We start from the raw sequence: 24,849 nt of genomic DNA, 5'->3' as shown, positions 1-24,849 counted from the left end.
GGGAAGGAACAAAATTGGAGGGTTCATACTTTGATTTCAAAATTTACTACAAAGCTACAGTAATCAAAACAGTGTGGCATTGGCATAAAGATAGCCATATAGACCAAAGAAAAAGAATAGAGAGCCAATAAAGAAATCCTTGCATACAGTCAAATGATTTTTGACAGGGGTGTCAAGACCATTCAATGGGTGAAGGACAGTCTTTTTAACACATGGTGCTCAGAAAATTGTATCTCCACTTGCAAAAGAATGGGCCTTTACCTTATACCAAACACAAAAATTAACTCAAAACAGATCAAGGACCTAAATGTAAGACCCAAAAGGATAACACTCTTAGAAGAAAACAGGACAAAACTTCACAACACTGGATTTGGCAATGACTTATTGGATATGATACTAAAGGCTAAAAGCCAATAAGGGCAGTACTGAGGTCTTCAGCCCAACAGCTTTTGAAGAACAGCTTTTGAATTTTGTCAACAATCATGTAAGTGAGCTTAAAAGTGGATCTTTTCTCAGTCAAGTCTTCAGATGAGACCACCTGACCAACATCTTCATTGCAGCCTTTTGAGAGACCTCAGACAGAAGCACATAGTGAAGCCACTCCTGAGTCCCTGTCTCATGGAAATGGCATGAAAATAAGTATCTGTTGTTTTGGGCAACTGCTTGGGGAAATTTGTTGCTCAGCAATAGAAAACCAATACAACATCCGTCTTACTCCATTTCAGCTGCTATAACAAAATACCACAGACTGTGTGGCTAAAAAGAACAGGAATTTACTCCTCCTAGTTCTTCAGGCTGGAAGGTAGATGTCAATGTGCCAGTATGGTCAGGTGAGCACTCTCTTTTGAGCTGCCAACTTCTCGTTTGTATCCTCATATGGTAGAAGGGGCTAGGCATCTCTCTGGAGCTCTTTAATAAGGCACTAATCCAGAGGGCTCTGCCCCATGACCTAATAACTTCCCAAAGGGCCCACCTTCCAGTAGCATCATATTGGGCATTATAATTTCAACATATGAGTTTGGGGAAGATAGAATTATTCAGACATAGCATTCTGTCCCTGAGCCCTCCAAATTCAGGTCCTTCTCACATGCAAAATACATTTATTCCATCCCATTCCATTCCAACAAGTTAAAGGTTTCCAAAATACAGTGATGGGACAGATATAGGACAGACATTCCCAAAGGGAGAAACAGAAAAGGATGGAGTGCTGGGTTGCCAGTAAGGACATAGAAAAATCTAGCAAGGCAAATTCAACAAGATCTTAAAGCTCAAGAATAATCCTCTCTGGTTCAATGGACTGCCTTCTGGACCTACTGGAGTGGCAACATCACCCGTACGGCTTGGCAGGGTGCTGCTAATGCCTGGCTCTCTGCTAGGGCACTGCCCACAATGTAGGTCATGGCTCGAGGCAGCTTGCCTTCATGGCCTCTGTTAGAGGCTGTTTATCCTGTTGAAATCCAGGTGGTAGTGGCCCTGATGATCTCTTAGTTACCTCTGAGGCCATTTTTCCCCCTTGTCTTGAAGAAGAGTACATGTTCACAAATAGATCTATGGTACCGTACTGTAAAATTCAAGCAGTCTGATAGCCTTCCTTCATTCTGTCCTGTCTCCAACCCCTTCAGTTCAAGCTGGCAGTCTTCCTAATGGGGTGGTTGATTAGTTCTGTGGTTCATACCCACACTCATCTCCTTATCATACAGTTGATCCCCCACACTCTTACTCTTCTTTTCTGAACACACGTTCCTATTGTTTTGTAACATGGGTAGGCTGAGAATTTTTTAAATCTTCACCTTCTGGTTCCTTTTCGGTTAACAATTCCTTCTTCATTTCTCTCTCCTTGTTTTTTACTATAAGCAGTCAGGAGGAATCAAGCTGCTCTTCAACACTTTACAAAGAAACTTTTTCAGCTAAATCTCCAATTTTATCACTCACAAGTTCTACCTTCCATGAAACGCTATAGAACACAAACTCAATACAGCCAAATCCTTTACCATTTTATAGTAAGGATTAAATTTTCTCTATTGGTCAGTAACATGTTCGTTTCTGTCTGAGATCTCATGAAAATCACCCTTAATATTCAGATTCCTACCAACGTCCTATACACTATTAGTTGTGTGTGTTTAAGATGGAAACTTGCTCTACAGCTCCCCTTTTTTCTGAGTCCTTACCAGAATCATCTTGAGAAGTCCCTTCATGGCAATATCAGCATTTTCTAACATGCACTTCAAAACTCTGCCAGACTCTACCAGTTATCCAGTTCCAAAGCCACTTCCACAGTTTTAGGTATTAGTTACAATAGCACCCCACACTCGGTACTAAGAGAGTAGTGTCTTAGTTTGTCTTAGTCACTTCCTAACACCATCACATTGATGGTTAGGGTTTCAACATGTGTAGTATTTGGTGGGGACATAAGCAGTCCATAACACCACCTAAACTTCCTTCTCCTCCTCCCACTCTATATTCCTCCTTAGGCACTTATCACATATTAGGCACATCATATATTTTACTTATCATTATTTTTTATTTCCACCCAGTAGAATATAAGCTATGAAAGAGAAGGATTTTTGTCTCATTTTTTGTTCACTGCTCTATCCCCAGCACACAGTTGAAGCTCAATATATAGTTGTTAAATAAATGAATAAATGAACACTGGATTTGCAGGCATGTGATGTATGTTATGGTACCAACTCTCATTAGCAAGTGGTTAATTTGTATTAACAAGTTGTTAACAAGTGGCTTTTGAGAAGTAATCTCTCTGGATCTTTAAAGTAAGAGTGTTAAAAATCCTAAGGTTAGAAAATTCTATGATTTAAAGATATGTTACATAATCAGAAAATAACAATTACTGTTACACAATTACACAACTGCAAGCATTTTTTTTTGCCTGATTATTAGTCATAATGAGAAGAGTACCTATTTAGTATATCCATACCATAGGCAGAAATTTTCAATCATACCTGAGAAGTTAATTTGAGAAGGTAAGTCTGAGACTCATTGGATTCTGAACTGTCAGAGCCTCGGCTACTAAAAAAAAAATAACTCTGATATAGTAATTATTTTAATTATTATATTTATAATTATATTTTATATTTACAAGTAACTTATTAATTATATATTATAAATATTAAAACAATAATATTTTGGTGGCATTTTAAAATTTCAACTGTTATTTTTATTAAACTGTTATCTTATTGGAACGGTAGAAATGGTTCTAATTATAAGATGTTTACAGGGGCACCTGGGTGGCTCAGTTGGTTAAGTGTCTGGCTTCCACTCAGGTCATGATCTCATGGTTCGTGAGTTCAAGCCCTGCGTGGGGCTCTGTGCTGACAGCTCAGAGCCTGAGCCTGCTTTGGATTCTGTGTCTCCCTCTCTTTCTGCCCCTCCCCCACTCACGCTCTGTCTCTGTCTCTCTCCCTCTCTCCTCTACCTATAGTTGGGATTTTCAGTTGAGACTGATAATTTTATATCCTACAGTTATTATTAAGGGCATAGTAAAACACAAGTTATATTGCATCCACTATCTTGACTTACCTAGACTCTAGATCCAATGCAATTTCTTTCAGAGAAGTATCTGAATCCTCAAGGACTTTTTCCAAATTTATATGTTTTTCCATCTCTTCCAATTCTTTCAGGCACTGATAGTACTAGGGGAAAATGATTAATTATAAATTAACTTTATTTCCTAATTAAACTAATTGAATATTTATAGATACCTGGCACAGCAACTATGAGGACATCAAGTACCAAAAACCCCAAACACTGTTAGGATAGTAAAAGAAAAACACTGCTATAGGCCCTTAGTTAGATTATGTTATCTGATAAAGTGGAGTTTGAAGCATTACCAAATGGACTTTGCTTACCTTGGTTCGGTCTGGGTCACAATAGTCCAAAAGAGAATCACAAAAATGATACCCCATCGACTCCAAGTCTTTTGTGTTGAAATGAGTACCTCGTTTATTACCTAAAACATCAATAAGTTTAACCACCATTTGTCCTTAACAGGCAGGCTTACGTTCTGTGTTTTCACAGAGTATAAATAAAACCTCTGGTCAGATTCCATCTCCTGTCCTTTGGATTTGCTTCTCCAGGGCAAGTCATTTAACAGCTTATTGCTTTCCTTCATTCCCTCTCCACATCTGGATCAAAGCTGACTTAACACATAGTAGGCTATGTTGTAGGGCTGAAGAATATTTAATAAGAACATATGGAATACGTGGTTATCAGTTATAAACATGCTCATAATCACTTAGAGAAAAACTTGGGTAAATATTTTAATGTTTTCATCATCATAGATATCATTATATCAGTTTCAAGGTGCTTTAAAGACCAGAAATACATGTGTGGGTTTCTAGCACTTTCCTTTGAGTCAATAAATTTTCTAAAAACATAATCATTATCTTAATATGGAATATTCTAAGGGTAAACCAAAAGATTTCTTAAATGTAACTACAGAGCACAATTTTAAAAACATTTTTTAAAAATACTTATTTTTGAGAGAGAGACAGCACAAGAGGGGGAGGGACACAGATTCTGAAGTAGGCTCCAGGCTCTGAGCTGTCAGCACAGAGCCTGATGCAGGCAAGGTTTGAACTCACTTGAACTCACGCAGGATCATGACCTGAGCCAAAGTCAGGTGCTTAACTGACTGAGCCACCCAGGTGCCCCCCCCCCACACCTTTATTTTTAAAGGAAACAAGTGCTTCCATTAAAATATAAATTGACCCCCCGAGGAACCCCCAACAAACCCAGTCTATTTTGACTTGCAGATAGCAAATCCACTAAAGACATGTCTATCCTGATGTTTTAAGTATGAACATTGCTTTTTCTTGCAATCAGGAGTCATCTATAAGGACTCTTTCTTAAAAACATAACAAAAACAATCAAAACTTAGTTCATGAAATAACCAGTTAGGTATTTTATCTATATGCTAAAACTCCCTTTTCTAAACAAAGGGAAAATGATGAGATGGAGATGCATATAGTGGTAGTTTGTTAATTCATCCTGTTTAGAGAATTGATTGGACACCAGCATGTTTCTAAGTAGGAAGAAAGTGCTCACTATCAAACTGTCTACACTATTAATCTTATGTTAAAAATGACTCTTTGGTTTGAAGCTCTGACAGCCATGAATGAGAACACTTGGTCTTACCCAGGGTAGATCCACAAAAAGTAGCCTCCATGGTGAAGCTGTTCTTGATTCCCATTTTCCACATTACCACCCTTCCTGTTCCCTCTTTGCTCTTCTGAACATTAAACTTGCAAGCTGAGAATGAAAACTAAAAATAAGCAAATAAAAATGAGAAAAGTGTGTTTTTCTGAGTACAATGTCTTTCTCAGAACTAGGATTGAAAAGGAGGAAGTAGTGCAAAAGCAGTAATTCTCTCTAAAGTTTCACGGGCTTTTATTTCCTAAGGATGACATATTTACATTTCTGAGAACTACAGATTTGAATGCTGGTAATAAATTTTACTTTTAATCTATATAAAACATATACCTTCAAAACCTATTAATTCTTGATACTGTTGGGATAAGATCTTATACTTTAAAAAACTTATAGGAAAGGGCTTAAATATGTTTAGAAATAAAGATTAATGTAGATTAAAAAAATTTTTTTAATGTTTATTTTTGAGAAAGCCAAGAGTGTGAACAAGGGGAGGGGCAGAGATGGGGGGTGGGGAGGGGGAGAATCCAAAGCAAGCTCCAGGCTCTGAGCTGTGAGCACAGAGCCCGATGTGGGGCTCAAACCCACAAAGTCACGAGACCATGACCTGATCCCAAGTCAGAGGCTCAACTGACTGAACCACCGAAGTGTCCCTAATTAATGTAGATTTTTTGAATAGAATAAGGATGCTTTATTTTCACAAGATCGATCACTGGAAAGCTGTCCTAAAAGACTGTTATATCTATAAAATGTTTTAGTACAAAAAAAAAGTTTTTGTAATTTTATTTTTTATGATAAAAGTGACTTGTGTTCCATTCTGAGTTAAACACATGTAGAGATCTATGTAAGCACTACTACAATCAGGATATAGGTCAATTCCATCACCTCTAAAATTCTCCCTTGTATCATTCCTTTACAGTCACAAGTATTTAATTTATTCTGAAGCTACAGTAAATGATACCATTTTCAGTTGTGGTTTCCAAGTGTCTGGTGTGAGTCTATAGAAATGTAACTGGTTTTTGTGGGTGGACCTTGTCATGTAGGACATTGCTGAACTCACTTATTCGAGGACTTTTTTTGTGGACTGCTTCGGATTTTCTATGAAGACAACTGTGTCATCTTTATTACTTGTTCCTTTCCAAAGTGTCTGCCTTTTATTTCTCTCTTGCCTTTCAGCACTTAGAACCTCCAGTATAAGGCTGAATTGAAGGGGTTAAGGCTGGCTATGCCAGCCTTGTTCCTGACCTTATGAGGAAACTAGTCTTTTACCATTAAGGTGGAAGGATAAGGCACATTTTTTCCTTCACATTTCAAATTAAACATTCCCCACAGTTGCTTTTTTATGGTCAATTGTATAAACCAGGCAAAATAAATAAAAAAGCAGTTTACTAAGATGATCTATTCTGCAGTCTCACATGAGCAACATGTAATAAAAGTTAAAAATATTAAATGGGGGGCGCCTGGGTGGCTCAGTAGGTTAAACGGCCGACTTTGACTCAGGTCATGATCTCGCGGTCCGTGAGTTTGAGCCCCGCGTCGGGCTCTGTGCTGACAACTCACAGCCTGGAGCCTGTTTCAGATTCTGTGTCTCCCTCTCTCTGACCCTCCCCATTCATGCTGTCTCTCTCTGTCTCAAAAATAAATAAAGGTTAAAAAAGAAAAAAAATTAAAAAAAAAATCTTAAATGGTACTTACTTTATCTGGACAATTTTTGCTCAGCATAAGTGGAAAGATTTGTTGTTGTAAGTATAATGCTTTACATCTCTCACTACCGTCACAACCATACATGAAGATGTTCTCTTTCCTACTATGGCCATGAAGGTCACAATATAAAATAACCTCTCGTTTCTCCATTAATCTACCAAGGAAAAAAAAGAACGAAGTTACTAAATTTCACCTCTGCATTTTTCTTCTCTGGGTGGAACTATGGATTTACAAGTCTAATATCCAAATAAACAGAATTTCTTACATCCTTGCTTTCGACTTCTTTCTCTTATCCATACTGCACATTATTGGCAATTTTAAAACATCTCTAATAATTTCCTATTATCTATATACATATATAAAATGTGAATGTTTACCTTCCATTATAAGGATAAGATTTACCTTCCACCCAAGACTCTCCAACAGGATCCCTCTGCTTTATTATTCTGGTTTTCCCTTGCATACAGAAAACAGCTCAGTCCTAGCTTTGCCCATTAGCTTTCACAGAGATTCTTTCTGACTAGAACGTCTTCTTTCTTCATCTCTGTATGTGCAAATACTGCCCCTCAAGGCTGACTTCATGTCTCACTTCCTAATTAGTCAGGGTCATAGATTTTTCTTTTTTTTGAATTCCTGTAGCACATAATATTGGTACCATTTACTTGACACTTGCCTTGGAAATTTTTTATATTTTTGATATTTAATCTCCTTATGGGTAAGAAATGCTTCAAATCATCTAGAACAGTGCTATGTACACAAGTACCCAAATATTTGTTAAAAACTGAGTACCAGACAACTTGGTGCTGAAGCCAATTATTATACAACCCTTGATTAAAATGGTAAATATCTGGGGCGCCTGGGTGGTTCAGTCGGTTGAGTGTCTGACTTCAGCTCAGGTCATGATCTCGCAGTCCGTGAGTTCGAGCCCCGCATCGGGCTCTGTGCTGACGGCTCAGAGCCTGGAGCCTGCTTTGGATTCTGTGTCTCCCTCTCTCTCTGCCCCTCCCTTGCTCATGCTCTGTCTCTCTCTGTCTCAAAAATAAATACAAACATTAAAAAAAAATTAAAAAAATTGGTAAATATCATTTTGAGAAAAATGGCACTAAAGTTTGAATTTTTTTTCTGGTAAATTTTTAACAAATGAATTACTACACATTTCTTAGGAGCACAATCCTTGGCTTGTAAAACTTGCCATTCAATGAGTATTAAAGCTATAAAAAAATAGCCCCCTCCAAACTGATGAAAATAACTAATGAAGAGGCATTAAAAAGGTTAAAAAAAAAAGTGGTGTTAAGATGGTAGGATGATGGGCATTTTTTGCCTCCTCTCCCCCATATTTCTAAACTTTATATAGTGTTCTATCACTTAAATAACCAAAATCACATATACTATTATATCTGGAAGGGTAAGTACCAAAATGTTAGTAATGAATGGTACTTATAGTAATATGAAATATATTACTTTTGTAACAAAAATATTAAAACCTAAAATCAAAACATAGCTTATATTAGCAACAATACTCCTTTAAACTATAGTGAAATCCCAAAGTAAAGTCTGTTACATGTATTAATTGGTTGCCCTTTTCTCATTTGGTGCCCAATAAATTCTAATGGAAAATGGAAGACTGACAGAAAGCCACTAAATGATCATTACAAGTTTTTAGATAACGAAGTAGATTATAAAACAAGAATATCAAGTTAGGGCCTTAAATATGAAATACACTAAACATTTTGAAACAAACATTTTCCCAGTTTCAATGACCTTTCAGTTTCTTATATGTAAGTTAAAACAAACTTCTAACTAATTCTCAAAGATATGTCATTACTTCTGAAGGGTCTCTCTAAATTTTACATGAATTTAAATCACTTGAGAAACATCTTGGGTCTTTTTTCTTACCCACAGGTTAAGATATTCTAAGTAATGTATACTAAGTAACCTATACTAAAACTACTTTCTCTTATTTTCATATTCTTTAACTATACGAAATCTTAGATATATTTATAGCTGCTTGCCTTCCCACACATATGTGACTTCTTATTCTACTTACCTGCCTATGATCAATTGCATTGAGGTAGTTTTCCTTCTTGGAAGTCTTTCTGAAACTTAGTAGATTCCTGCCTTAACCTTCTTACAAGGCAACCTGAGAAGAACTAAGACATTTAAAGTATTTTCTACAGAGACAAGCCAAAGGGCCTTGGCCTATAATCCATCTTGTGTTGGACCAGGGACCCTTTATGTCAAAGAGCACTAAGCAGATACTATAGATATTCTAATCAGCATCCTTTCTTATGATTTTTTTAAAAATTCTAGAATAATTTTAGATTACCCAAAATTTGCAAAAATAGTAGTGTTTCCATGTACTCCTCACCCAGTTTCCCCCATTAACAAATTACTTAACCATGGTACAGTGTTCAAAATGAAGAAACCAACATTGGTATACGACTAGTAACTACACTCCCAACCTTATTTGGATTTCACTGGTTTTGCCATGAATGTCTTTTCTGTCCCAGAATCCAATCAGGGTCATCACATTACTTAGCTCTCTTTTTATTGTTTGTTATCCCCAGGGGAAAAAGGACGTCATAGGTTGTTATATTTTTAATCACTTAATATTTCTCAGATAACTGCAGGGAATCCTGGAGACCACATCTGTGAGGGGTATGAAAACAGAGTTTTGAGTCCTTTTGGTGGGGATCTGCACCTTAGTCCCTTTGTGCCTAAGCAGATAAAAGGATTAACACGGAAGTGAAAGTTGATGCTGAACTGAGATAACTGGGGCCATCCTAAGCCTGTCAGCAGCTCTGATGGACTGGAGGTACCCTTGACATCCTCAGCCTTGAAACAGGGTTCTTGTACCTGCACTAGGGGCCCTAGCAAAGTGGGATAAGGATATAAACAGTCTCTGTAATGTACTTATTATTGTAAATATTTGAATAATCCTAAATAGTTTACCAAGAGTTTTTACATCTATATCTGATTCATTATCAATTTTTTCTTTTTATATTTGAGCTAACACTGAAAACACTTAGATCTTTCAATGTTCTGTATTTTATTCTGGGTACTTTTTATAATTTTTTAAAATGTTTAATTGAGCATGAACAGGGGAGGGGCAGAGAGGGAGATACAGAATCTGAAGCAGGCTCCAGGCTGTCAGCACAGAGCCCCATGCGTGGCTTGAACTCACAGACCGTGAGATCATGACCCGAGCCGAAGTCAGATGCTTAACCGACTGAGCCACCCAGGCTCCCCATCTGGGCACTTTTTAAATAACACTTTGGGATGAGCACTGGGTGTTGTATGGAAACCAATTTGTCAATAAATTTCATATAAAAAAAAATAAAATAAATAACACTCTCATTTAATCCTCCTGCCTATGAAGTAAGTATTATTATTACCACATCTATATACTTTATAGATGAGAAAACCAAGCTTTAGATTTGTTTTTAAATTGCTCAAGGCCACACAGCAATGGCATACCAGGATTCCAATCTGATATTGTAACTCCACTCCACACTCTTAACCAAAAAAGTCAAGAGGCTTTGGACTTGGAATGGGGTTCTCTGACTCCAGTAAATCTTTCTGCTCTAGCACATGCCTATTTCTTGATTGTTATTAACTGAATCTATTAAAGAATTCACCCATTCAACAAAAATTTAAATATTATGTGCATTTGCTGCTCTGGATTCTTTGGAAAATTTAAAGCTGTTCATTTCTTTTCCGGGGGAAATAAACACTATTATTCATCAAAATTGCAATAACTATGCAACCTGATAGTCAAAAGAGTACACTTATCATGATGAGCACTGAGTAATGTATAGAACTGTTGAATGACTATATTGTACACCTAAACTAATATAATATTATATGTTAACTATACAAGAGTTAAAATACTTAATAAAAAAAAAGGCTCATCAAAGAGCAATGTATGATCAATATAGTGCCAGGAGGCCCTATGACATATAACTAATTTTCACATGTAAGAGATTCAAGCATCCCGAAGTAAACATCAGTGCTACCTTTAGCAAGAAACCAGATTTGGGATATGCAAATTTAACTATTAGTTTCACAAAGCCACTAAAATGTTCTAGAAATTTATTCATTATTTAAGAAAAGGATAGTGAATCCAGTGGCATAATGCCAGAAAGAAGAGTGGAAAGAGTGGAGAAAAAATTAAGTAGCTATAGTTAAACAATTAGTTAAACTATCTTAAGAAGCTAGGGTAAAATGAATGGGATTGTGGTAACCAAATTCTCACTTCCAAGTTTACTAAACAAGCAGAGAGGTAATTTCAGGCTTATCTTACCTACGGATCATGTTCCGGGTATACCAAACAGAAGGAAATGATTCCTTTAGGACAGATGTATAGTTACGGTTTAAATCTTGTCCAGCTAAGGAACAACGATAATTTCCCACTATCACACCATCTGGATTCAGCATAGGTACCACCTTGAAGATGAAAGTGTCCCGAAGCAACTGTGCATCACTTGAGTCTCCTAAAATATAATCTAGGAAGCCTTTCATGATCCAAGAGCTGTTGGTTTCCCCTGGATGTACCCTTGCAGTCAAAATCACAGCCTTTCGCTTTCTTGAGTCAGCATTCTTCAAAGGAGTAGTGATCGTTAAAACATACACCATGTTTCTAGCAATTGTGTGGCACAGGACACGTATTTTACAAAACTTTGACTGTACTGAGTCATTATTGATACTAGACAAGTATTCTTGCAGGTTGGTGTAAGTATATGGATAGCAGTGAGCAAAGTAGCAGGTATCTTTGTTGTGTGGAAATTGAAATGTCCATGTAAGAGAGAAATAATGGCGCCCCTCTTGTCCCTGGTTGTTCCTATAATATTTGATTTGGTCTCCTATTCTCTGCCAGCCAATATTATGAGCCTTGGCCTCTTTTTCAGAATAAAACAGTGGGCGCATACCCCGATTGTAAAGACTAGCAGGCTTAGTGAAATTGATTATAGTGAATCTGTAGACGATTCCTGCTTGAGTATTAGTGACTTGGAAATAGTACCACTGGGTGTGTTTATTTGTGAAGAGGTCAGGGCGCACAGTCAACTGGTATTCATATTCTGCCCTAATACATAAAAAGGAAAAAGAAACATGTAAAAATGACATTCAAATTTAAATTACATAAGGAAAATTATTTTACTTTTACCTATTCACTGAGAGCCTTTTATCCTGAAACTATTTAGGCAGCATCCAACAGCAAGTAATTGTAAAAGATAAAAGTTTTGAAATGTTCTTACTGGATATGAAATTGCTTCTGTGCTAATTCTCTAAAGCCTTTTTATTTCTTTGTAATTCAAGAGAGCACATTAAAATGGGCATTTGATAAAAAAATTCTGTATTTTACCCCGATTACATTTCCTATAAAAGAAATGATTAAAGAGCTCTTAAAACTTAAAGTCCATTGTTTCTTTTTTTTTTTTTACTTCAGATATATATTCCTTTTTCTATTAGATTGAAACTCTAGAGATCTGAAATACTATCATTGAGAAAAGTTTAAAACATATAAATTAATACAACCACATACATTAAAAAATTTGAAAACTCTTTAGGGACTGTTTTTGGTAACTATTTGCATCCCTCATACTTAATCACTAAGGATACTTAAATAAAGGTAAAAATAATTTTACTGGCACATTTGTTTTACACACACACACACACACACACACACACAATCTTGCTGGGTTATTTGTGACTTTTCTTTGCCAAGTAACCTTCTCTTCTATCAGGACTATGTACTTACTGTGTGTGTGTATGTGTTATAAATAGTGATTGAGAAATAGGTGAAATAAAGGATGCAAAACCAGAGCTGGTGAATCTAGGTCATGGGTGTATGATGGTTAATAGAGAACTGTATTATTCTCTGTATTTAAATATTTTCATAGTAAAAATTCTTTTAAAGAATGCTCTTGGATAGCATGCATGTTCCCAAACATATTTTATAGAACACTCATCTCAAACACTATTCCAGTAAAAAATTCGAGAAGCAGTGTGAGTGTATGTGTGTGTGTGTCTGTCTGACAGTTCATACTGGCATATTAAAAATGTACACTACAGAAATCTGCTTAAGTTCATAGTATTTGAATCCAGAATTTGAACCTTTCATACCCCCTTTACAATCTCTAATTGGCATCTATACTTCAAGGAATTACAGTTCATTAATGAATACTAAAACTTTAATGTACCTAATACGGAAAATAATAAATAGTTGAAGGTCCAGCTCCTCAAATAAAAATAATTAAAACCTACACTTTGACTACCTTCTGTAGATTTCCACTCTCAAACCTTGCTTCAAACATCAAAGTATTGTCATAGTTATCCACAGGTTGCTTCAGGGGTGTTCGGTTGCCCCCTACTCGGGAATACACAAAACAGGGCTCCTTGTAAGCTGATGACAGAAGAAGACCATAAAGGTATCAAGCCATGTCTAAAGTACACAGATTATTCTGCACAGAGTTTGGAGCCACAGTATAACTGAAGTGTCACTAAGGATTTAAAATTTTAAAGTAATTTGACACTAACATACAGATTTGTTGAAGTCTAAGAATTTTCAGACTAGAAAAGCAATGCCTAAAATAAATTCATGTATTTGTCACATTAAAAGTATTTATCCTACTTCTAATTTTTATGAAGTAATTGGTCCTGAACTTTCCCATTCACTATAAATAACTATAAAGCTGGATAAAAAAATATGAGCTGTTTCCATATATTTGGATAACACACAGACTAGAACTATAATAATAGTTGAAAGAAGATAAATACATGAAGTATGCCCATGTTTAACCCTGGCTTTCTTCCTGGGAATACTTTCTGACTACATCCTAAGAAGGTGGCACTTAAGAATACTCTAACAGTCTTGCTGAGCTGAGGAGGCAAGACAGTTGCTTGGGGCTACGGAAATTTATGAGACAGGACACCAGAGAGATGAAAGCTACATAGATGGAGGGCCTCAAAAGTCTACATGGTGGTTCCCTGGTGGTTCCCTTCATGGCTGAGGGCTTGGCTGTATAAGCACAAGATAAGACTGAGTAAGATAGGAAAATGTTACTGTGGCGCTGAGATATGCAATTCTAGAATATACTGTAATTCTAATCTATCCGGAATGGAAAGACTTTATGGGGCATCTCAAGCATTCTTTCATGATTCAAGAAAGGGAGCATACTAGGCATATGTACCACATCCAAGGGTAAAGACCAAGACCTAGGACTAACTGAAGGACTAAGACAAAATAAAAATTTTGCCCTTACAAAAGTCTGCCCTTACAAAAAAATAAAACCAAGCCTGAAAGAAGCAAAATGATATGCCAGCAATTTAGCTGCCTACCAGAACTGTGGCATAATTTTTAAAAAGAACATAATACAGACTTCTAAAACATATTTTCACAACGTCCTGCATATGATTAGGAAAAAATATGAAACATGAAGAAAAGCAGGAAAAATGTGATCCATGGTCTCACACACACACACACGCACGCACGCACACAATTTTCAACAAACCCCAAGATAACCGAGATGTTGGGATTAACAGATGACTCTGAATATATATCTAAAGACTTACAGGAAAAGATAGAGATAATGAACAAACAGATCAAGTAATCTGAAAAAAAACCTGAAAAACTACAAAAAAAGAACCAAATGAAAAGGCTAGAAATAAAAATTACAATAACTGAAGTTAATGATTTATTAGATGGGTTTAAGAAAGATGTTTTGTTATTAGCATACTATTGTAAATCAGATATGAGATTTTGCATTACTAGAGTTCTCAAAGTACAAATATCGATCTTGACTGTTAAGAACACTTTTCCTGAGGCTTAAGAAAAATTGAATACTGCAAAAGAAAGATGCAGTAAATTTAAAAACAGATAAATACAATTATTCAGACTCAAGGACAGAGAAGAAAAAAAAAAGATCCAGTGACATGTGGAACATAGCTAGAAATCCAACATATGTGTAATTGGCATTCCAAAGGACAGAAGAGAAAGAATACAGAAAAAATATGTGAATAAATAATGGCTGAAAAGTTGTCAAATTTGAAAAAAAAAATCCAACTCTATTAACCTATGGATCAAAGAAGTCCAGCAAACTTCAAGCAGGTATCCAAATATAATGGTATCCAAATCTAGGCAGATCATAGTCAAATTGCTGAAAACAGCCAGAGAGAAAAAGACACATTATATATATGTAGGGAACAATGATAAAAATTATGGCTAACTTTTTATTTAAGACAAAAGATGTCACAAGACAATGGAACATTTTAAAGAAAAAATTTTTAGAAGAAAAAAAAACATGAACCCAGAATTCTATACACCTTGTTGTTTGGAGATTTCTCTTTCCTATAGCTACAGATCTGAAAACTATTTTGTCCTCTTACTCTTTCAGGCCTAGGACACACAATGATTTTGCTCTCTTGACAGTTTTATGTTGCTTTACCATCCCTTGTGAGTCTCTCTTAAGTCTGTCCACACTTTGGTAAGTTATACTTTCATTAAACTTTCTTAAATTACTCCCAGTATGCTATTCAGTTCCTGACAAGACCCTGATTGACTCACCTCAACTATTTTAATATTTTATCAGATCACATTTAAGTTATGTGTGGAAGTTCTAAGGCAGGTTAGCCATGTAAATATTTGAAATTAAAAAAAATCAGAGATGCTTGTCTTTACTCTGGTTCTTAAAAAATATGTGAGTATATGATTTATAGAATTGTTTACTGTATAGGAAACAATCCTTGCACATTTTTGTTTTGCCAGCCCTTTAAATAAAATACATATGCTTCCTGAAGTTATCTCTAATATATGCTCTAAGATATAGAACTTGGATGGTGAAACTGTGCAGGAATCCCATATTTCCTTACATGGTGCTTTAGGAGCAACACAGTTTGGCATATACGCTGAGACATCTATGTTTTGTTATTAGCATACTATTGTAAAGCAGATACGAGATTTTGCATGAATAGAGTTCTCAAAGTACAAATATTGATCTTGACTGTTCAGAACACTTTTCCTGAGGTATAATCTTAGATGTTATTTGCAGTGTGGGGTATTTTCCCCCTTTTAAAGATGCAATCTCAAGAAATGCATCAAACTGGCATGAAATGAAAATAAAGTCATCTGAAAGATTTCACGAACATGAGCTATCAACAGAGAGGCAACAATAGTTGCAGAATACTCTACTGGATTTCTCTTTGAAAGGTGATGTGAACATAATTCCTTTTAAATACAACTCTCCATTCTAGTGGGCATTATGTTTTTTTTTTTTTAAAGCAACTTTGCATAAACTGCAGTACACCTTCAAGAATATAATTAGCACTAAATCCACACTTGAATCAATCTGTAACCAAGCATCTTGATGGTGACAGAGACTTCATGGTATTCTGCAGTTTCCATTATAAACAGCAAAACAAATATAATTAAGAGATGAATATAGATACCAAATTATATTTTATAGCAACATGTTTTATTATGTACCCACCATCTTCAGCTAGATAAACTACAGTATCTTCCTTGTAGTTTGGATAAAGAGGTTCTATCTCTAGACCTGTTGGGATGTACACTGGCTCAGGATAAGAAGGAGTCCAATCTGGGGGAAAAAAAGAGAAAATATTATTTGAATATTACTTCAAAATAAAACAGGAAATGTTTTTAAACTTTATTTACTTTGAAAGAGCGAGTGAGAAGGGGAGAGGCAGAGAGAGAGAGAGGAAAAGAGAGAGAATTCCAAGCTGATAGTGCAGAGCCTGATGTGGGGCTCGAACTCACGGACTGTGAGATCATGACCCGAGCCAAAAACAAGTGTGTCAGATGCTTAACCCACTGGGCCACCCAGATGCCCCAATAAAATAGGAAATTTTTACCATATATTTTCAAATTATTCATTGGTATTTTTACTCTAAAATTTAGTGTTTTATGTAGGGCTAGATTTTACCAACGGTTCATTGGAAGTGATAATGAACACTGCCACACTGTAACAAAACCCATAACATTTCATTTGTACTTTGTTCTAAATTATTAAAGTGAGTAGCTCGTGATTATTTTGTGTCATTAAGGATTTCATACTGAAGATCCCATTTTCTTGAGCATTTGATGACTTTTTGACCCACCTCTGGGAATCCTGCTCCACCTTTTGTTCTCCCTTACCCTGCCTCTTTAGCCTCCTGCTTGACAATGGTTGTCCTCTAAGCTTATACATGTTCAGATTTCTTCTATCTTCTCAAAGGAAGGCTATCCTCAAACCCCCATTTTCTTCTTTAGCTATACCAGCTTTCCTTCTCTTCATTATTTTTAGACCAAATTTCTTAAAAGTTGTCTAGACCATGCTGTAATAAATGACTTATTTTTGATCAAACTTTTGAACACGACCTATTTGACTGAAAAAAGTACTTCACAGCCCAGCTGCCCTAGTAGTTCCCACTTTTTAGCGGAACAGAATTTGGATGATGCATTCTCCTCCTTTCCTTTTATCTTTAGCTGATATGTGGCAGACATGCATGGCTGTGGAAATATGTATGCTCCAACAGAGGGAGCCATACTCTATGATCCCAAATATATTCATTAGAACAATTTTTTAAAATGTGGTGATGAGAAATAAGTATTACTTGACGTTTTAAGGATTGTGTACAACTGCTTTAGCAATAGAAGTGTATTTGACATGAATATGGATCAAGTCTAGCTACAGAAAAAGAATAGAACAGAATATTGATGCAAATATGCATGAATACACATAGTAGCATTAACACACAATGAAATAAATTGACAAGTCATAAAGAAAATAATAACTAAAGAGTGAGCCTCTCATTATTTGAAAGCCTTAATCATTAATCATGAACTACTAACATAGCATTGATTCTGACAATTTTGGGGATTTCAACTATTTACCTTTGTGCATGTTTATTGTCAAAAGCTGCATGATTTCTTTCATTCTTAATTAAAGAAACAGAGATTTCATTAATCTGTTAATACTCTTCTTTAACTATTTACTAATAAATAGTCCTATCTGTAAAGAAGTATGAAACTTTACCACTGGAATTGGATAAAGAACTTATACAATAGGAACAAGTTTGCAGCTTATCAAAGTACCCTTATTGAGAACCATATTTTGAGAATCGGTCTAACCCACTTCAATCTAGCTTTTGCTCTACTCCATGAAAACTGTTTGCATCGTATTTGACAGACTGTTGGATGGATGAATGGATAGCTGAACAACTCCGATGGGATTCTTATGTATGCATCCCTTAAATTCAAATAATGTAATACTGACTTATTGCCATAAATGCTTTCTATCTGACAATACCTTCCCTGCAGAGAAGCTTGTTTGGAGCTAAAGTTGTTTAAGCAGAGATATGGGCTGGGAATGGAAGTATTTCCAGATTTTTTGAGAAGTAATCCATTAAAGAATTTCACCTGTGAGGGACTTAAACATCAAATGGATTCCTGATATAGACACTTATTTACTGCTATCTAGTGGTAACTTTTGCAGGTGTCATTAAGTCAAATAGCCAGGCAAGTTCTATACCCTTTTAGAATCTTCCTATTACCAGAATCTCCTGCCAGACTTTTTGATCTTTTCCATTCAAAACACTACTTAAAGGTGGTGGAATCACTGTCTCAAAGACATTGTATGTCTGTGCATAACAAATGTTTTGCTTCCCAGTTCTCTTAAAGCTGCAAACTTCTGAGGTACCAAAATAGCACTGCTTCAACAATGGACCAGCATGAAATTGCTAGCATGGTTCCTCTGCCCTTGTGTTCTCTTACAGATCCAGCCCACCCAACACATCCTCAGCAGGAGTCCATCCAAAGCAGTACCACAAGCACGGCAGTGTGCAATCAGTCCTGACAGGGGCCAGCACCACCCCAAAGTGCCTCCTTCCCGGAGTAAATGGGGAAGAAAATCACACATACCAGTTCAACTGCTGAGGGCAGGTATGTGATCTGACTGCAGGCCCCACCCAACAACAAAAGCCTCCCAGGGGACCACACAGTGAGAGTACCCTGCAGGTTGGTGCTATACACCTCTGGAAAACACCTAGTCTGACTCAACTCAAGCCCAATGTAGCCCCAGACTGGCTCACTAACAACACAGGGACCAAACCCCATCCACAATAGGGAAAAAAGAACCAATGCCGACTGATGGCAAACATGGCTCAGCCACAACAGTAGGGTGCATGTAACACACATAGGAGACAACTCTGAAGCGCCAGGTTCTGTTGAATAGGGGACAACACACTACAGGCCACTACTTTTAAGAGCAGGAGATGTAGCTGACTTTTCTAACCCATAGAAACAGATACAGAGAGACAAAATGAGGAGACAGAGGAATATCTCTCAAATGAAAGAACAGGGCAAAATCATAGCGAGAGAGCTGAATGAAACAGGTAAGTAATATGTCTGACAGAAAATTTAAAGTAATGGTCGTAAAGATACTCACTGGAATTGAGAAAAGAGTGGAAGACCTCAGTGAGACCCTCAACAAAGAGACAGAAAACATGAAAAAGAACCAATGAGAAATGAAGAACTCAATAAGTGAAATTAAAACTATGCTAGGTGGCATAAACAGTAGACTAGAGGAAGCAGAAAGACAGATCAGTGACCTGGAAGACAGAGTAATATAGAGTAATCAAGCTGAACGTGAGAAAGAAAAAAGAAAAAGAAAAATTGAAAATAAATTGAGAATTCAGTGACATCATCAAGCATAACATTCGTACACAGGGATCCCAGAAGGAAAAGGGAGAGAGAAGGGGGAAGAAATTTTATCTGAAGAAATAATAGCTGAAAACTTCCTGAATCTGGGGAAGGAAACAGAAATTCAGATCCAGGAGGCACAGAGAGACACCAACAAAATCAATCCAAGGAGTTCCACACCAAAACACATAGGAATTAAAATGGCAAAAAGCAGTGATAAAGAATAATTTTTAAAAGCAGCAAGAGAAAACAGTTATATACAAGGGAAGTCCCATAAAGTTTATATAAAGTTATCAGCTGATTTTTCAGCAGAAACTTTGCAGACCAGAATGGAGTGGCATGATATATTCAAAGTGCTGAAAGAAAAAACCCTGCAATCAAGAGTACTCTATCCAGCAAGTCTATCACTCAGGACAGAAGGAGAGATAAAAGAGTTTCTCAGACAAATAAAAGTTAGAGGAATTCATCACTAAACCAGCCTTACAAGAAATGTTAAAGAGGATTCTTTATGTGAAAAGAAAAGACTGTAGAGGTGCCTGGGTGGCTTAGTTGGCTGAGTGTCCAACTTCGGCTCAGGTCATGATCTCGTGGTTCGTGAGTTTGAGCCCTGCATCAGGCTCTGTGCTGACAGCTCAGAGCCCGGAGCCTGCTTTGGATTCTTTCTCTCTCTCAAAAATAAATAAACATTAAAAAATTTAAAAAAAAAGAAAAAAGAAAAGACTGTAAGCAAGAGTAAGAAAATATTAGGAAGCACAAAAGTAGTAAGATTAACTATATCTATAAAAATCAGCCAAGGGATTCACAAAATAAAAGAATGTAAACTATGGTACTATACACCTAAAACTTGGGGCAAGGGGTGAGGTGAGGAGTAAAGAATGAGTTCAAACTTAAGTGACCATAACTTAATATATACTGCTATATGCAGAAAGTGTTGTGTACAAAACTAATGGCAACCATAAATAAAATACTAATAATAGATGCTACACAAAAAGTAAAGAAAAGGAATCCAGGAATATCACTAAAGAAAGCCAGAAAATAGTGAGACGAGAGAGCAAGAGAAGGAATAGAGAAGAACTACACAAGCAACTATAAAATGAGTAACAAAATGGTGGTGAATACATACCTATCAATAATTACCTTGAATTTAAATGGAGTAAATGCCTCAATCAAAAGACATAGGATGACAGAATAGATAAAAACGCAAGACCTATCTATACACTACCTACAAGAGGCTCATTTCAGATCTAAAGACAGATTGAATGCAGATTCAGTGCAGATTGAAAGTGAAGGGATGGAGGAAGTTTTATCATGCAAATGGAAGTGAAAAGAAAGCTGGGGTAGTAATGCTTATATCTGACAAAATAGACTTTAAAACAAAGACTAACAAGACAAAGAAGAACACTACATAATCATAAAGTGAACAGTCCAAGAAGATATAATAATTGTAAATATTTATGCACCCACATGGAGCACCCAAATACAGCAAATAACAAACATAACGGAAGTAATTGATAATAATACAAGAATAGGAGGGAACTTCAACACCCCACTTACATCAATGGATAGATCATCCAAACATAATCACAAGGACACTTTGGACAACAAGGACAAGTGGCTTTGAATAACACATTGGATCAAATGGATTTAACAGATATATTCAGAACATTCCATCCTAAAACAGCTGAATACAATTCTTTTCAAGTACACATGGAACATTCTCCAGAACAGATCATGTATTAGGCCACAAGTCTCAACAAATTAAAAAAGACTGAAGTCATACCATGCATCTTTTCTGACCACAATGCTATGAAACTGGAATTCTACAACCGCAAGAAAAAAATATGGAAAAACACAAATACATGGAGGTTAAATAACATGGTACTAAACAATAAATGGGTCAACCAAGAAATCAAAGAGGAAATAAAAAAATACATGGAGACAAATGGAAATGAAAACACAACAGTCCAAAATCTTTGGGATTCAGCAAAAGCTGTTCCAAGAGGGAAGTTTATAGCAATATATGCCTAACTCAAGAAGCAAGACAAATCTCACATAAACAACCTAACCTTACACTTAAAGGCTAGAAAAGAACAAAAAACCCCAAAACCAGTAGAAGGAATATTAGAGCAGAAATAAAATAGAATATAAAAAGACAACAATATAACAGACCAATGAAAACAGGAGCTGGTTCTTGAAAAGATAAAAAAAAAAATTGAGAAAACTTTGGCCAGACTCATTAAGAAGAGAGACAGAAGGGGGGAGGGAATGAGGGAGAGTAAGAGAGACAGAGAGAGAACTCAAAATCAGAAATGAAAGAGGAGAAATAACTGACATCTCTGAAATACAAGGGATTATAAGAAAGTATTATAAAAAATTATATGCCAACAAATTGGATAACCAATAAGAGATGGATCAATTTCTAGAAACATATAACCTCCCAAAACTGAATCAGGAATAAATAGAAAATCTGAACAGACTAACTACCAGTAATGAAATTCAATCAATAATCAAAAAACTCCAAACAAAAGTTCCGGACCAGATGGCTTTACAGGTGAATTCTACCAAACATTTAAAGAAGAGATAATACCTATTCATCTCAAACTATTCCAAAAAATAGAAGAGGAAGGGAGGTTTCAAAAGTCATTCTATGAGGCCAGCATTACCCTGGTACCAAAGTTGATAAAGGCACTACAATAAAAGAGAACTACAGGCCAATATCTCTGATGAACATAGAAGCAAAGATCCTCAACAAAATAAACAATCAAATCCAACAATACATTTACCATGATCAAGTGGGATTTATTCCTGGGATACAAGGGTAATTCAATATTCCCAAACAATCAATGTGATACACACCTCATCAACAAGAGAAAGGATAAAAACCATATGATCATTTCAACAGATGCAGAAAAAGCATTTGACAAAGTACAAAATCCATTCATGATAAAACTCTCACAAAGGAGGTTTAGGGGGAACATGTCCTCAACATAATGCCATATATGAAAAACCCACAGCTAACATAATACTCAATGGAAAACAAAAAACAAGAAACAAAAGAAAACAAAACAGCACTGCTTTGAGTTCTCCTTGGGTCAAAGTCATGTCCCCAGGAGACTTAGTTAGCATTTACTATGTCACATGAGCACCAAATCAGTGCTGTTTGTGCCATTGTGTCTCTTGGATCATCTTGTGAAGTTTTTTACTCTGGCCTTCAGCTCCTTTCTCCTTTGTCTTCAGGTCTAGCTTGGAGGGTTAATACTGAGATAACACTATGCCCTCAGCCCTATACCATACATTTCATTTTAAGGAAAAAAAACAAAAACAAAAATAAAACACCTCTCATGTTAAAGAAGACTCTTGAGGCCCTAACTACCAGGATAGCAGACAAGCCTAGACATGTCTGAAAAGAGCTTATATTCAAGCTATAAACTCTATGCAAAAATAAATTTAGAATGTGACACTTGTAAGACTAGCAAATATTTTGTTTTAAAGTATTTGCTTGGTGTTTTCCCTCCTTGACTTCGTTAGTTTGTGTTAAGTTCCAATCTGTAAATGATACTATTCTTGGTAATAAGAGACTACTAGTTTCTCAGAAAGTCAATAAATATAAATTTAGAAAGTGTTTTCATGATGGTAAATCCAAATCTGTAGAATACATTTATTTGTACTATACCTATCATCTTTTTATGGAGGAAAAGCAATGAAAATTAACAGCTCCAATACTGATTCAACCATTTACAGCACTGATTTATTTATTAAAAACATTTTTTTTTATGTTTATTTATTTTTGAGAGTGAGAGAGCATGAATGGGGCAGAGAGAGAGGAGGCGGCACAGAATCTGAAGCAGGCTCCAGGCTCCTAGCTGTCAGCACAGAGCCAGATGTGGGGCTTGAACCCGCGAACCGTGAGATCTTCACCTGAGCTGAAGTCTGACGCTTAACTGACTGAAGCACCCATATAGCACTGATTTAAAAGCCTAAGTAGGGGCGCCTGGGTGGCGCAGTCGGTTAAGCGTCCGACTTCAGCCAGGTCACGATCTCGTGGTCCGTGAGTTTGAGCCCCGCGTCAGGCTCTGGGCTGATGGCTCAGAGCCTGGAGCCTGTTTCCGATTCTGTGTCTCCCTCTCTCTCTGCCCCTCCCCTGTTCATGCTCTGTCTCTCTCTGTCCCAAAAATAAATAAAAAAATGAAAAAAAAAAAAGCCTAAGTAGATGACAGTGAATATTGCATTTTTTTTCTCTCTCTTTTTTCTGTACGACTTACCTGCCCTTCACCTTTGGTTTATCCCACTTTTTGATGACAGACATGTAGTAGAAGGAAGTGATCTTACAAAACAGATGTCTAAGAGTCACAGAAAATCTCAGGAGTAATAAAACTTGAACTAAAAGTGCTTAATTTGGATGCTTTGGATAAGTATTTTTTATTAAACAAATTTGCTGTATAAAAATTTAAAAGTATACTTTAAGCCAAAAGAAAAAGAATTATCCATAATTCATCACACAGATCTAAATATGAACATTTGGGTTTTTAGTTTCAGGCTTTGTCTTTTTCAACTATCCCATAAAGATGCTTCCAGCTACAAGTAACAACAATTCTTAAGGCAAACTGGCTTACACAGTAATTTATTATCTTACATATTTAGAAATCTAGAAACAGAGAGGATTCAAGGTCTGGTACAATCAGTGGCTCAGTGGCCATTCAAGGCACAATTTATTTATGTCTTTCTACTTTGTCATTTCAGATCTGAGGTCCTCCTAAGGTTGGATCCCTTACTGTTGTAAAATGAGAACAATGTGGCTTTCAGGAAAACAGTGTCATGGACTAACTGACATATACTACTTAACTGAGGTGAAATGGATACTTGGGAGTCAACAACAATTCCTCTTCTTGTATATTATATCACTTTATGTATAAACTGATCATCAATTTTTCCCACCCCACCTAACCAAATATCTTAGCGATTTTTCTTTTTAAAAATTTTTAAATGTTTATTTATGTTTGAGACAGAGAGAGAGAAAGAGCATGAACGGGGGAGGGTCAGAGAGGGAGACACAGACTCTGAAGCAGGCTCCAGGCTCCGAGCTGTCAGCATAGAGCCCGATGCGGGGCTCGAACTCACAAACTGTGAGATTATGACCTGAGCCAAAGTCGGTCGCTCAACTGACTGAGCCACCCAGCCTCTCCGATTTTTATTAATATATATAGATCTCCCTCATTTCTTAATAGCCGTGTAGAGTTCCCTAATTATGGATTGCCATTACCTGACCACTGACAGACATTACAGTCATT

At 36.4% G+C, this 24,849-nt stretch overlaps 1 protein-coding gene and 1 long non-coding RNA gene across 3 annotated transcripts in view; one reads left to right on the top strand and one right to left on the bottom strand.

The window, feature by feature from the left end:
- LOC115509217 overlaps window positions 1-24,587 on the top strand; it is an 80,510-nt gene extending 55,923 nt beyond the window's left edge. The window contains exons 3-4 of one of the 2 annotated variants that reach the window (XR_003967265.1): window positions 18,637-18,877; window positions 24,302-24,587. This is a non-coding gene — a long non-coding RNA (uncharacterized LOC115509217). Of the gene's footprint in view, window positions 1-18,636; window positions 19,314-24,301 lie in introns of those variants that run through there. The other variant, XR_003967264.1, reaches the window with a different exon arrangement.
- The window catches only part of AGBL3 (ATP/GTP binding protein like 3), a 71,431-nt gene that overhangs the window by 34,887 nt on the left and 11,695 nt on the right, over window positions 1-24,849 (bottom strand). The window contains exons 5-12 of the mRNA XM_030308499.1: window positions 16,353-16,460; window positions 13,132-13,270; window positions 11,171-11,950; window positions 6,859-7,021; window positions 5,152-5,278; window positions 3,864-3,964; window positions 3,535-3,647; window positions 2,958-3,024 (exon numbers count right to left, since the gene is read on the bottom strand). Coding sequence (XP_030164359.1) covers window positions 2,958-3,024; window positions 3,535-3,647; window positions 3,864-3,964; window positions 5,152-5,278; window positions 6,859-7,021; window positions 11,171-11,950; window positions 13,132-13,270; window positions 16,353-16,460 — 1,598 coding nt within the window. The remainder of the gene's footprint in view (window positions 1-2,957; window positions 3,025-3,534; window positions 3,648-3,863; window positions 3,965-5,151; window positions 5,279-6,858; window positions 7,022-11,170; window positions 11,951-13,131; window positions 13,271-16,352; window positions 16,461-24,849) is intronic.

This window comes from Lynx canadensis, chromosome A2 (assembly GCF_007474595.2).
Source record: "Lynx canadensis isolate LIC74 chromosome A2, mLynCan4.pri.v2, whole genome shotgun sequence".
In the NCBI taxonomy this organism is placed as follows: domain Eukaryota; kingdom Metazoa; phylum Chordata; class Mammalia; order Carnivora; family Felidae; genus Lynx; species Lynx canadensis.
The sequence above is the reverse complement of the archived record's forward strand: the minus strand, read 5'-3'. Positions and strand labels throughout refer to the sequence as shown.